This window comes from Manis pentadactyla, chromosome 3 (genome assembly GCF_030020395.1).
Source record: "Manis pentadactyla isolate mManPen7 chromosome 3, mManPen7.hap1, whole genome shotgun sequence".
Lineage (NCBI taxonomy): Eukaryota > Metazoa > Chordata > Mammalia > Pholidota > Manidae > Manis > Manis pentadactyla.
Window position 1 is genome coordinate 100610761 of NC_080021.1, and position 15120 is coordinate 100625880.

At 38.3% G+C, this 15120-nt stretch overlaps 1 protein-coding gene across 2 annotated transcripts in view; it reads left to right on the forward strand.

Moving 5' to 3' along the window:
* MCM10 (minichromosome maintenance 10 replication initiation factor) overlaps positions 1–4289 on the forward strand; it is a 40529-nt gene extending 36240 nt beyond the window's left edge. For both annotated transcript variants that reach the window (XM_036908087.2, XM_036908088.2), the window contains exons 18-19: positions 1629–1671; positions 1758–4289. In XM_036908087.2, the coding sequence (XP_036763982.2) occupies positions 1629–1671; positions 1758–1841 (127 nt within the window). In that variant the 3' untranslated portion in view covers positions 1842–4289. The remainder of the gene's footprint in view (positions 1–1628; positions 1672–1757) is intronic.
* The last annotated feature ends 10831 nt before the right edge of the window (positions 4290–15120 follow it).

The following is a 15120-nucleotide window of genomic DNA, read 5'->3' on the forward strand; positions in this document are numbered from 1 at the left end:
TCTTAAACCCATTTTCTAGCTTTGTGTGCTCTTGTGCAATTGGAACACAGGGCAATCCCTTATGAGAGCTGTACCTTCTTAACGCTCCTGGCTGTCCGCATGCTCCTGGAGGGAAGGGGCCTGTCCTCATCACTGCTTGTCCCCAGTGCTTACTATGGTGCCCAGCCCATCGTGGGACCTCAAAAATGTTTTGAATAAATACATGACATGAGGATAGGGTGGGTTGGGGAATGTATGTGTATTGTCTTTTTTCGTGTTTATTTGCAGCTGTTCCTTCTGTATTTAAATCCTAGTCCCCCATAGTTTTAATCACTGTACAGTGTAGTACATTACTACTGGTCCATCCAGTGCCCTCCTCATCTTATGTCTGTGTTCCTTTATCCCTGTCTTTACTCCCTTCCCATTCCTTAACCCCAGAATAATAGAACACCTTCTTACCTCAATGCAAAAAGACCTCCAGAACACATATTAAACCTGCCAAATTGATGATAAAGAATTTTAAGGGCAGCCAGGGAAAAACTCACAAATGAAAGAGCAAGCTGCCTTCTCAGCCTCTGGGTGGTGCTGTTTGCTTTCTCTGAACTTTCTCTTGTTCTTGATCTAGGGTAAAAGGGAGCAAACGTTTCCTGTAAAAAGCCTATTAGTAAATATATTAGGTTTCTCAAACCAGATGGTCTGTTTCACAGCTACTTAGCTTTGCTGTTTGTAGCTTGAAAGCAGCCATAGATAATAAACAAACAAATGGGCATGGCTGTATTCAAATAAAACTTCATTGATAAAAATAGTGGCAGGCTGGATTTGGCCCATGGTTATAATTTGCCAACATCTGACTAGAACAGTGATTTTTTTTTCATGATATTGTCATTGATCTTCTAATAGGCTACAAAAGTTCTTTCAATAGATATTGAAATAGTCAGGCATGCTGACTCTCAGGGCAGGAGGAGAGTCTAAGCCAGATGAGGAAGGATGAGGCAGGTAAGGCAGTATCCTGTGTTCCAGATCCTCTCAAACCCAAGGTTTCTGAAAGACTTACTTCTATGACTTTATTATATTTCTTTTCTGCTTCTCTCTTCCCCAGAGTAAACTTTGTAGAAAATAAGCTTCCCACATAGTGGCCACATCTCTTCTCAGGGTTGGACTCACCTACCCTGTTAAAAAATGAGAACAAGAATGCCTAGGCTTTTTGGATAGTAAGAGAGTAAACATCTTTGGGTTATGAAAGAGGGGGAAGGATTGTCCAGACCAGAAGGAAGATTATTTCTTTCTTATCACCACCTTTTAGTTCCAGAAAAGGAAAAAGACTACACAGCATCAGAAGGCTGGCTTCCTAATCTGAGTGACCATCAGTAGAAACCAAGCTCATGTTCATTACCTACAGTGTGCACAGCCTTGTTGTACTTTCATTTAATATCCTATGTCTGAAGTATCTAGCTTATTACAGATCATTTCTCAAATTATTGGAGCATGTATTTTCAGTAACTTAGCTCATAGCTTGTAATGTGAGTGTTGCCTTGATCAGCTTCTGTTTGAATGGAAGATATTTTTCCCAGATACGGTGAGCACTGCTGTCTTCATGTCCTGTCTTTATGTGCCTCACAACTCAGTAAATACCATGTTTTTTGTTTCAGTAATTGTGGCCTCTTCAAATGGGAACGGGATGGAATGCTAAAGGTACGTCATTTGTAAAGTGATGAAGTTTAGTGACCCATGCAACTAATGTTGACCCATTTCTTACTAAACTATTATCATTTTTCTAGGAAAAGACAGGTCCAAAATTAGGAGGAGAAACCCTGTTACCGAGAGGAGAGGAACATGCCAAATTTCTGAATAGCCTTAAATAGCCCTGACTTCAAACAGGCACCCACAACCTCATTGCTTCCTGTGGCTCTGGAAAAGCAAAGATATAGGCTTGAATTGCTCGAGTTCCTAATGGACACAATCAAAACAAATACTTGTGAAACCTACAAGCTTTCCCTACTTACTTTGATCTATTATGTTCATTTGATACCGAATTTAACATTGATCTTTAAGTGGAAAATCAAGATACCATTGTCTTTTCTTATTACTGGTGGCTGCCCCCAAACTGGAAGGTAAATCAAGAGCTGTGTTTCTGTATTGCTGGGTTATAGAGTATGCAGGGTTGCTTCTTTAATAAGGTTCTAGTACTTACATGTATGGACATCCAGAGGCAGAAGAATTAATTTAGCTCACCCCAGGTAAGTTACGAAGCTTCTGGGCTTCAGTTTTCTTATCTGGAAAATGAGGAAAGTTGGACTAAATGATCTTGAAATGTATTATTTAGTACTCAAATTCTATAAATGTAACTTCTGTCCACCTAGATAATTAGGATCATTGCCCTTAATATAGTCTTGATATTAAGTCAGGTTCCTTCTTTTGGTTCTTTTATCTCCATTTGTTCTTTGAAATTAAGTCACTGAACCACTTGGCATTTTGGTTCATATCTATATGCTGATTTCTGTGTTCCCTTACAATACTGTGGAGCTCTGTAATGTGAACACCTAGTCTCAAGATTTTAAAATATGGCTTAAAGAAACTATGAAACCTCTAACCAAAATGAACGCAACATTTGAGAAGCTATGAAGCATGACTGGAAAACAGACCTTCTGTAAAGATAGAATCCCATGGAATTTGGGATTTACAGATGTACATTATTATACACCTTGAGAATTGCAGGTCCAACCCCAAGCAAATTACCACCAAAACATTCCATTTGAGAGCCTCCTATGTCAGGGCAATGTGACTCTCCAAATAGCATTTGTTTTAAGTGAATGCTGATAACTACCTAAAGACTGGGTAAATCGGTAGGATTATTATATTGGGATTTAAATTCTAACTAGAAATAGATTAGGTTTCCCCTAAGATAGTATTATGGTAGCAATATAACACTTATGAGAAGTGGTTATGGAAGGTGTTTGATTTAGGTTTCCAAGAGCAAGAAATAAAATTCACATGCTCTAGTTTTCATCCACCTCTGCTCTGGGGGAAGGTGCTGTATCTGACCCTTGTGTCTTTCCTAAGGTCATATCCTAATAACTTTATTTTTAAGAGTATTTCACTTTCTAGTAGATTTTGTTTTGTTTTTATTTTTACCTTATGAAGAAAGAAATCAAATGTTTAATTCTTAGTAGGAACTTTAATATTTTTAATGGCTCATTTAGAGTAGGTGTATTTGTCTGATAAACTTAAAACAAGAGTGTTTGAAGTAGGTCATGACTGAGCAGCTGCCAAGGCCTTGAACTCCAGGTTGCGTTTGAACGTTCCCATTCCTATATAAGAAACACATTCTTGTTTGAATCACAGGCATCATCAGAGTCCATACCCATGTGTATAGAATTAGTGTACTACTCTTGTAAAGGTTGATGGTGGGCTAAATTTTGATGCCTTCCTCTTTTAAAATTTGGTTAAAAATTTTTTTAAGTAATGTAAAAACATAACTGAGTTACTTTTTGGTTACTCTAAATTTTGGGGGGCTTAACATTTGAGGTGCTTTGTATGTATGCTTTCTTTCTTAGAATATTCAAGGATGAGAAGGGATAGGTGGGCCAGAAGGGGGACTTAATTGTTTGCATTAGAAATATGATTTATTTATCAGCGAGATCAGTCTTTTGATCCTATCTTCTTTATTAATGTGTATTAAATGCTTTCATATAACTCCATAATGTGTATTTAATTTTTTCTTATGCTGGCATTGGCAGTATAAGGCTTATTATAATCACAGGCCAGCAGAACAGGTTATGCATACAATTCACAGTGATCTAAATTAGCAAAGGCTGGCTGGCTCTGTCCTTTGTGGGGAACCTAGTTGATCTGAACTGATCTTCATAATAGATTTTTTTTCTGTGGTTTTTTCTATTTAGAGGTGAAAAGTGGCGTTTTAAAGAAAATCACCTTTCTCTTGAGTTTTGTTAAAATATATTTTCCCTTTCCAAAGAAGACAAGGAAAGCTGAAGTAATTAAGATAACAATAATCCAGAATAGCAAATAAGAAACTTCTGAATGGTTGATATGGAATCTTCTCCAAAAGTAACTTAAAATGTTACAAGTTGACATATAGCAAAGATGACAGGAAGAGATTGCATGAATTGGGTTTTTGTGTAAAAGTTGGTGATGATAGAAGTAAAGCTTGATGTTTATAACAGATTAAATACATCTGATAACATTAATTTTTAAAAATCAGGAGAGTGCATTTGTGGAGTATAACAATGAAGCAAAACTGAAGGAACAAAACAGCAGCAGACTCACAAACTCCAAGAAGGGACTACTGGTGACCAAAGGGGAGGGGTGGGGGAGGGAGGGAGGGAGAAGGGGATTGAGGGGTATTATGATTAGTTCACATGGTGTGGGGGGGTCACAGGGAAGACAGTGCAGCACAGAGAAGACAAGTAGTGACTGGCATCTTACTACACTGATGGACAGTGACTGCAGCGGGGTATGGGGGGTTGATAATGATAATGTGGGTGAATGTAGTAACTACATCGTTTTTCACATGAAACCTTCATAAGTGTGTATCAATAATACCTTAATAAAAAAAACAGGAGAGTGTTTGCCAAGTATATCATTGATAGCCCATCAGAGCTTCTACTCTACTTTTCTATCTTTGATACCATGGGTAGAGATTTGGAGAAAATATAGCTCTCAAGAAATGAAATTCTGTATTTGCCAATATTGAGGAAAGAAATGGCAATATATCTCGAAAATAAATAGGCACAAAAGATGGAAGAAATCAGTTGGCTTAAGTTGACAGGAGTCTGTGAAAAAGATGTTGAAGCTTTGAAAATTAAAACGAGCCAGGAATGTAGCCACACTACTGAACTATTTAGATCAGTGTGGGAAAGAGCCCTGTCATGTCCTGCAGAGCTCAGACCATATATTCAACATAGACTTGTATTTCAGAGAAAAGCCAGGCAAGGTAATCAAGATGGTGAAAGCTCAAGACAGGATAGAAAGAACTAGAAATATATATACAGTTGATTTTGATTATTCACAGCACTATGTTTTATGAAGTCACCACTAACTGAATTAGCCGATACTCATTTCATTCCCTGAGTGCCTAACCCTGGGAAATACAAGGTTATGTATTGATCTGTTGATGAAAATACGACCATAGGTTTGCTGCGAACCTAGGTCATATTTTCATCAACAGATCAATACATAACCTTGTTTAGCGAACCTATGGTCGTATTTTCATCAACAGATCAATACATAACCTTGTTTTATGTGTTTCTATTTAAAGATGTCTTCTTTCATATATATTGTTGATACACTAACCTGGAACTCATGAACAGTAGCATCAGAGCTCATGGCTGAGCAAAGGTCATCTTAGCACAGTTTCTCCATAAGGCACATTGCAGCATTCCCACACTTAGAACACTAGGCAGCACTACTCTCAGGGGTCATTTTAAATGCAAAACTACCAAAAGCAAAAAAATGTGGAAAAATGGCACAAAAGGACACTTGTTTACAGTACCAGAGCTGAAACAAAGAGTGTCTCTTTGACCTCAGCTCGGAATGTGTGCATTGGGCAACTCAGATTTTTCATTGCTCTGCATGTGTACATGTCCATAAGTGATCGGAAAAGCTCCACAAATACTGATTTTGGAGTTACATATAAGTTTGAGTAATGAAGTCACAAACATGGAATCTACAAATAATGAGCAACTGTAGAATATTTCCCAAAACAGGACCAAATCAGGAGTGTCCCTATTTTGCAGATTAAAAATAGAAGTAATTAGAAAATACCAGTCTACACTAGGATTGGAACCAAGTCTGGTGATGTTGTTTGAGCAAAAACATCTCTATTGGGTTTTTAAATCAGTTATTAAGGTCTAAATTCCACACCTTAAAAGGCACACATCTTGAGTATGGTTCAGTAGATTTAGGCAAATATATGTACCACCACCACAAGCGAGATAGAGGATATTCCATCACCACAGAAGATGGCCTTTCGCCGCCTCCCAGTCAGTCCACCCTCTGGCCTCCGCCAGCTGGCCCCTGCCATCACTGATCTGTTTTCTGTGACTATACTTTTAGATCTGTCTTTCCTAGGGGCTCATATAAATGGAACAATACAAAATACACTTTTGTTTCTGGCTCCTTTCCCTCAGCATAACATTTTGCTGCATGTAGCAGTAGTTCATTCTTTATTGTTCAGTACTTCACTGCATGGATTTGCTCCACAGTTTATTCACCTGCTTAAGGACGTTGGGGTTGAATTGTTTCAGTTTGGGACTGTCACAAGTAAATCTGCTACCAGCATTCAGGTAGAAGCCTTTTTGTGGATATGTATTTTTGTTTCTCAAGTAAATATCTAGGAGTGGAATTTCTGGAGCATATGGTAAGTGTGTGTTTAGCTTTATATGAAACTGTTGGACTGTTTTCCAAAATGGTTGTACCAATTTACACACCCTACATACACTAGTAATGTATGAGAGTTCTGTTTGTTCCACATCCTCACCAGTATTTGACATTGTGAGTCGTTAATTTTTAACCATTCTGACAGGAGTGTGCTGGTATCTCACTGGTCTTACTTTACATTTCCCTCATGACTTAATATTGGGTGTCTTTTCATGTGCTCTTGCCCATTCTCCCATCTCCTTTGGTGAACTTATTTATTGGGTTGATTAGGAATTCTTTCTCCATTCTTGATACAGGTATTTGGCAGATGTGTGTGAGGAATATTTACTCCTCCTTTGTGGCTTGTCTTTTTATATTTTAGCAGTGTCTTTCAAAGAGCCATTTTCCTTCTGTTCAAGTCTGCTTTATCAGTTCCTTCTTTTTGGTTCATGCATTTTGTATCTAGATAAGAAATCTTTACCTCCCTTAACATTACAAAGATGTTCTTATAGATTATTAATATAATATAGCTTTCACTTTTTCTGTGATCCAGTTCAAGTTAGTTTTTGTATAAGATGTGAGGTGTAAAGGTTGAGGGTCATTATTTTCCAGATGGATGTTCACTTGTTACTGCACCACTCAGTGAAAAGATTGTAATTTCCCATTGGATTATTTTGACTTCTTTGTCCAAAAGCCAGGTGACCATGTATTTTGGGGTCTACTTCTAAACTCAGTTCCATTAAATTAATGTATATATCACTGCTATGCCTGTACCACACTGTCGTAATTTACAGGAACTCTGAAATAAGTCTTGGAATCAGGTAGTATTAGTCTTCCAACTTTGTTCTTTTTAAAATTTGTTTTGCAATTCTAGGTCCTTTGCATTTCAGTGTAAATTTTAGAATTAGCTTGTTGATTTCTATCCAAAACACTCCTGCCAGCATTTTTAAGATTATGTTTAATGTGCAGATCAAGTTGGAGAGAATTGACACCTTAATACTAAAACTTTATCTATGAATATAACATATCTGTGTATTTGGGTCTTCTTTCATTTTTCTCAGCATCATTTAGCAGTGTTATACACCAGTCTCAGCCTATTAATAACCAGTGCTGTGACTGGATAGGTCCTTGTGGTTCTTAGTATGAATGCAAAGTGCTCTTTGGCAATAACCAGCTGGGAACTTATAAAATAAGGTTTCTTAGGAGATTACATTAACACACCTGGGACCACACAGCAAGGCTGCTAGTAAAGAGATTGGAAGTGCTCACTGTCCTGGGGTTCTGATTTTACAGGGTCAGGGTCAGGCCTAGGGTTTCAGGGCTCACTCATTGGTGAATTTCAAACACTGCTCCCTGACCTCACTGCCTCATATTAATGAGGGTGCCATTTTTATTTAGGAAAGTTTTGCATTTACACACTAAGTGATTCAGACTTCCTCATGTGTTACTTGAGACTCTCTATTACTGTGTCTAAATAATATTGAAAACTTTTCTAGAAATGTACTTTTCACTTTTGTTTTACAATTATATCAGTGTTCTTTTCAGACATGTTTGTCCCCTCAAACATTGTCATTCCCATGGGAAACTTTTTCTTTAAGAAAACTTCATGAAAACTGTTAAGTTATAAATTAACTATGCATGTGTCTCCTGTCTGGTAGAACTAAGAAGAACATCTCTGACCTTTGTTCTGCTCCATATTTTTAAATGGTAGAAAATTGGCTCACTAGGTAAAGTAGGCATCACTGGCAAAAATGAATTTTAATGTTTAAAAAGTAAAAATAGGGAAAAAAAGTATAGTTAGATACTTAGATGTCTTGAGTATCACTTGAAGGATATTCAAGATGGGAATAGTGGTTTCCTTTGGGAGACAAGACAAGGACACTCTTATTTTGCCCTTTAAAAATTTTTAACCATGTGTATACATTACCACATTTTTAATTAAAAAAAAATCAAAACAATGTAGAAAATGGATAATACTTTTTTTGAAGTGTTAGTATGTAAGATCCCAGAGTTACCAGTTGTGAACTAGAGCATCCATATTTTTAATCAATTTGCTTTTGGACAAATCCCTTAAGTTATAAATTATGAAAAACTTGCCAAGTAATTAGCATAATTGGTTGAAAATGTATGAGAAATGAAATAGTCCAACCAAATGAAACTAGTACAAAGCATAGAGCAAGTTCTTTAGATTTTCAAAAATCATTCAGAGGCTCACAAAAATTACCACCTTCTCTGAAGAAATCTGGAATAAATAAAGGCACATGATAGTAAGCTGTAAAATCTCTGGAGCATACATACACTCCAAAAGAAGAAGAAAAGAGAATGGCAGTTTACAAAACTAGAGAATAAAAAATAAGTTTCCTATTATTAGGAAATAATAAAGAGAGAACAGAGAGGAGGCAGTTAAAATAATATCCCAAAGGCCTATCTTTTGACAAGCGAGTCTCTAAAAATACAGATAGCTCCATTGCTAATTTCCTGTTAGACGTGGCTGCACAGATTCGGGTTGTGCTCCCTCTGGCATGCTTCTCCCTGCCCAGGAAATGACAGTGATTGGCTTTTAGTGAAGGAATTCTGAGTGGAGTTTGCAAACCCTGAGGTATAAGGACGGGTAGAATGAGGTAACAGAATTCCTATTGCTGCCAATCTCTTTATCTAGGGCCAGCACACTGATGTGGACACCAAGGAGGCAAGGGCAGCCTGTTTTGTTCTTTTAAACTGGCTCATCCACAGACCATTCTTGATTCTTGATACCTATATGGCTCCAGCATTCCTCCCTGTGGACACAGCTGGCCTTTTGAGACGAGTATAAGTATGGCTGAAAGTCTGAATCCATTGACTGCCATCTACCAGGTCGCTGGCCCTCCTGCCAGAATGCATTTCAGTGTGTGGTTATCACCAGTCTAGGCTGATTGCTGCTCCATTTTCCTGGCTGGAGGTGAGAGAGCAGTGCTGTACCTCTTCTCTCTTGTACAACTGGGTGTGTAAACACACACCCCTTATAAATTGGGGTTACCAACCTGTAGGGTCAAAACATTCTGGCCCTCAAGGCCTGACTCAGCATCTGGCCAACCAAGAGGGCAATTTCATGTGGGTAGAAACAAGCTCACTTCTAACCCTGTTGCTGTTGCCACAGGATGACTCAGGATCTGAGCTCACAGTCAGCTAAACTTGCACTGCTATCCGACTACCAAGCCCTGTTGGTTGGTTTGCCATCTCTGGCTTCACTTTGTTAAACAACCTCAGGGTGAGCATGCATCATTCCTATGTGCCTGTTCATAAATTACCCAGGTGTGGAATTAGGGATATGAAGAACCCATCCCAAGAGAACAGACTTTGAGCCAGGGGTAGATCTGGCCGGTTTGCTCAGGCTCCCCGTTCTGCCAGGGAGCAGCAGGAAGCAGATGGGATCCTGCATGTGTCTCCCGTCTAGTAGTACCAAGAGGAACATCTCTGACCTTTGTTCCACTTGTGTCAATTGACTCCAGTCCAGATCAGACATGGAAGGCAAACAAGCAGCCCTCTATTCCTTTCTTTTTTTTTTTTTTCTTTTCCAATCATCCAATTAATTTTTTGATTTAATTTTTTCCTCTGTTTTTTTTTGATATCATTAATCTACAATTACATGAAGAACATTATGTTTACTAGGCTCCCCCCTTCACCAAGTCCCCCTCACATACCCCTTCACAGTCACTGTCCATCTGCATAGTAAGATGCTGTAAAATCACTACTTGTCTTCTCTGTGTTGCACAGCCCTCCCTGTACCCCCCACACACTATACATGCTAATCGCAATGCCCTCTTTCTTTTTCCCCACCCTTATCCCTCCCTTCCCTCCCATCCTCCCCAGTCCCTTTCCCTTTGGTAACTATTAGTTCATTCTTGAGTTCTGTGATTCTGCTGCTGTTTTGTTCCTTCAGTTTTTCTTTGTTCTTATACTCCACATATGAGCGAAATCATTTGATACTTGTCTTTCTCCACCTGGCTTACTACACAGCATAATACCCTCTAGCTCCATCCATGTTGTTCCGAATGGTAGGATCTGTTTTTTTCTTTTGGCTGAGTAATATTCCATTGTGTGTATGTACCACATCTTCTTTATCCATTCATCTACTGATGGACATTTAGGTTGCTTCCATATCTTGGCTATTGTAAATAGTGCAGCGATAAACATAGGGGTGCATCTGTCTTTTTCAAACTGGAGTGCTGCATTCTTAGGGTAAATTCGTAGAAGTGGAATTCCTGGGTCAAATGGTATTTCTGTTTTGAGCATTCTGAGGAGTCTTCATACTGCTTTCCACAGTGGTTGAACTAATTTACATTCCCACCAACAGTGTAGGAGGGTTCCCCTTTCTCCACAACCTCGCCAACATTTGTTGTTTGTCTTTTCGATGATGGCGATCCTTACTGGTGTGAGGTGATATCTCATTGTGGTTTTAATTTGCATTTCTCTGATGATTAGCGATGTGGAGCATCTGTTTATGTGCCTGTTGGCCATCTGGACTTCTTCTTTAGAGAACTGTCTATTCAGCTCCTCTGCCCATTTTTTGATTGGATTATTTGCTTTTTGTTTGTTGAGGCATGTGAGCTCTTTATATATTTTGGATGTCAATCCTTTATCGGATCTGTCATTTATGCATATGTTCTCCCATACTGTAGGATACCTTTTTGTTCTATTGATGGTGTCCTTTGCTGTACAGAAGCTTTTCAGCTTGATATAGTCCCACTTGTTCATTTTTGCTTTTGTTTCCCTTGCCCGGGGAGATATGTTCATAAAGAAGTCACTCATGTTTATGTCCATAAGATTTTTGCCTGTGTTTTTTTCTAGGAGTTTTATGGTTTCATGACTTACATTCAGGTCTTTGATCCATTTGGAGTTTACTTTTGTGTATGGGGTTAGACAGTGATCCAGTTTCATTCTCTTACATGTAGCTGTCCAGTTTTGCCAGCACCATCTATTGAAGAGACTGTCATTTCCCCATTGTATGTCCATGGATCCTTTATCGTATATTAATTGGCCATATATGTTTGGGTTAATGTCTGGAGTCTCCATTCTGTTCCACTGGTCTGTGGCTCTGTTCTTGTGCCAGTACCAAATTGTCTTGATTACTGTGGCTTTGTAGTAGAGCTTGAAGTTGGGAAGCGAGATCCCCCCCACTTTATTCTTCCTTCTCAGGATTGCTTTGGCTATTCGGGGTCTTTGACGGTTCCATATGAATTTTTGAACTATTTGTTCCAGTTCATTGAAGGATGCTGTTGGTAATTTGATAGGGATTGCATCAAATCTGTATATTGCTTTGGGCAGGATGGCCATTTTGACAATATTAGTTCTTCCGTGCCGGGAGCATGGGATGAGTTTCCATTTGCTAGTGACCTCTTTAATTTCTCTTAAGAGTGTCTTGTAGTTTTCAGGGTATAGGTCTTTCACTTCCTTGGTTAGGTTTATTCCTAGGTATTTTATTCTTTTTGATGCAATTGTGAATGGAATTGTTTTCCTGATTTCTCTTTCTATTAGTTCATTGTTAGTGTATAGGAAAGCTACAGATTTCTGTGTGTTAATTTTGTATCCTGCAACTTTGCTGAATTCAGATATTAGTTCTAGTAGTTTTGGAGTGGAGTCTTTAGGGTTTTTTATATACAATATCATGTCATCTGCAAATAGTGACAGTTTGACTTCTTCTTTACCAATCTGGATTTCTTGTATTTCTTTGTTTTGTCTGATTGCCGTGGCTCGGACCTCCAGTACCACGTTGAATAACAATGGGGAGAGTGGGCATCCCTGTCTTGTTCCCGATCTCAGAGGAAAAGGTTTCAGCCTATTGCTGTTCAGTATGATGTTGGCTGTGGGTTTATCATAGATGGCCTTTATTATGTTGAGGTACTTGCCCTCTATGCCCATTTTGTTGTGAGTTTTTATCATGAATGGATGTTGAATTTTGTCGAATGCTTTTTCAGCATCTATGGAGATGATCATGTGGTTTTTGTCCTTCTTTTTGTTGATGTGGTTGATGATGTTGATGGATTTTCTAATGTTGTACCATCCTTGCATCCCTGGGATGAATCCCATTTGGTCATGGTGTATGATCCTCTTAATGTATTTTTGAATTTGGTTTGCTAATATTTTGTTGAGTATTTTTGCATCTATGTTCATGAGGGATATTGGTCTGTAGTTTTCTTTTTTGGTGGGGTCTTTGCCTGGTTTTGGTATTAGGGTGATGTTGGCTTCATAGAATGAGTTTGGGAGTATTGCCTCCTCTTCTATTTTTTGGAAAACTTTAAGGAGAATGGGTGTTATGTCTTCTCTGTATGTCTGATAAAATTCTGAGGTAAATCCATCTGGCCTGGGGGTTTTGTTCTTGGGTAGTTTTTTGATTACCACTTCAATTTCGTTGCTGGTAATTGGTCTGTTTAGATTTTCTGTTTCTTTCTGGGTCAGTCTTGGAAGGTTATATTTTTCTAGGAAGTTGTCCATTTCTCCTAGGTTTTCCAGCTTGTTAGCATATAGGTTTTCATAATATTCTCTAATAATTCTTTGTATTTCTGTGGGGTCCATCGTGATTTTTCCTTTCTCGTTTCTGATTCTGTTGATGTGTGTTGACTCTCTTTTTCTCTTAATAAATCTGGCTAGAGGCTCATCTATTTTGTTTATTTTCTCAAAGAACCAGCTCTTGGTTTCATTGATTTTTTTCTATTGTTTTATTCTTCTCAATTTTATTTATTTCTTCTCTGATCTTTATTATGTCCCTCCATCTGCTGACCTTAGGCCTCATTTGTTCTTCATTTTCCAATTTCAATAATTGTGACATTAGACTTTTCATTTGGGATTGTTCTTCCTTCTTTAAATATGCCTGGATTGCTATATACTTTCCTCTTAAGACTGCTTTTGCTGCGTCCACAGAAGTTGGGGCTTTGTGTTGTTATTGTCATTTGTTTCCATATATTGCTGGATCTCCATTTTAATTTGGTCATTGCTCCATTGATTATTTAGGAGCATGTTGTTAAGCCTCTGTATGTTTGTTAGCCTTTTTGCTTTCTTTGTGGAATTTATTTCTAGTTTTATACCTTTGTGGTCTGAAAAGTTGGTTGGTAGGGTTTCAATCTTTTGGAATTTACTGAGGCTCTTTTTGTGGCCTAGTATGTGGTCTATTCTGGAGAATGTTCCATGTGCACTTGAGAAGAATGTGTATCCTGTTGCTTTTGGATGTAGATTCTATAGATGTCTATTAGGTCCATGTGTTCTAGTGTGTTGTTCAGTGCCTCTGTGTCCTTACTTATTTTCTGTCTGGTGGATCTGTCCTTTGGAGTGAGTGGTGTGTTAAAGTCTCCCAAAATGAATGCATTGCATTCTGTTTCCTCCTTTAAGTCTCTTAGTATTTGTTTCACATATATTGGTGCTAATGTTTTGGGTGCATATATGTTTATAATGGTTATATCCTCTTGTTGGACTGAGCGCTTTATCATTATGTAATGTCCTTTATCTCTTGTTACTTTCTTTATTTTGAACTCTGTTTTGTCTGCTACTAGTATTGCACACCTGCTTTTTTCTCTCTGTTGTTTGCATGAAATATCTTTCTCCATCCCTTGACTTTTAATCTGTGCATGTCTTTGGGTTTTTAGGTGAGTCTCTTGTAAGCAGCATATAGATGGGTCTTGCTTTTTTATCCATTCTATTACTCTGTGTCTTTTGATTGGTGCATTCAGTCCATTTACATTTAGGGTGATTATTGAAAGATATGTACTTATTGCCATTGCAGGCTTTAGATTTGTGGTTACCAAAGGTTCGAGGTTAGCTTGTTTACTAACTTACTGCCTGACCTCACTCGCTTATTTAGCTGTTATAAACACAGTCTGATGATTATTTCTTTCCTTTCTTTTTCCTCCTCCTCCATTCTTCATATGTTGGGTGTTTTGTTCTGTGCTCTTTTTAGGAGTGCTCCCATCTAGAGCAGTCCCTCTAAGATACTCTGTAGAGGTGGTTTGTGAGAGGCAAATTCCCTCAACTTTTGCTTGTCTGGGAATTGTTTAATCCTTCCTTCATATTAAAATGATAATCGTGCTGGATACAGTATCCTTGGTTCAAGGCCCTTGTGTTTCATTGCATCAAATATATCATGCCATTCTGTTCTGGCCTGTAAGGTTTCTGTTGAGAAGTCTGATGATAGCCTGATGGGTTTTCCTTTGTAGGTGACCTTTTTTCTCTCTTTTGCTGCCTTTAATAATCTGTCCTTGTCCTTGATCTTTGCCATTTTAATTATTATGTGTCTTGGTGTTGTCCTCTTTGGGTCCCTTCTGTTGGGAGTTCTTTGTGCCTCCGTAGTCTCAGCAACTATTTCCTCCCCCAGTTGGGGGAAGTTCTCAGCAATTATTCCTTCAAAGACACTTTCTATCCCTTTTTCTCTCTCTTCTTCCTCTGGTACCCCTATAATGCGGATATTGTTCCTTTTGGATTGGTCACACAGTTCTCTTAATATTGTTTCATTCCTGGAGATCCTTTTATCTCTCTCTGTATCAGCTTCTATGCGTTCCTGTTCTCTGGATTCTATTCCATCAATGGCCTCTTGCATCTTATCCATTCTGCTTATAAATCCTTCCAGAGTTTGTTTCACTTCTGTAATCTCCCTCCGGATGTCTGTAATCTCCCTCCAGACTTCATCCCTTAGCTCTTGCATATTTCTCTGCAGCTCTGTCAGCATGTTTATGATTTTTATTTTGAATTCTTTTTCAGGGAGACTGGTTAGGTCTGCCTCTGCAGATCCTTTCTCAGGTG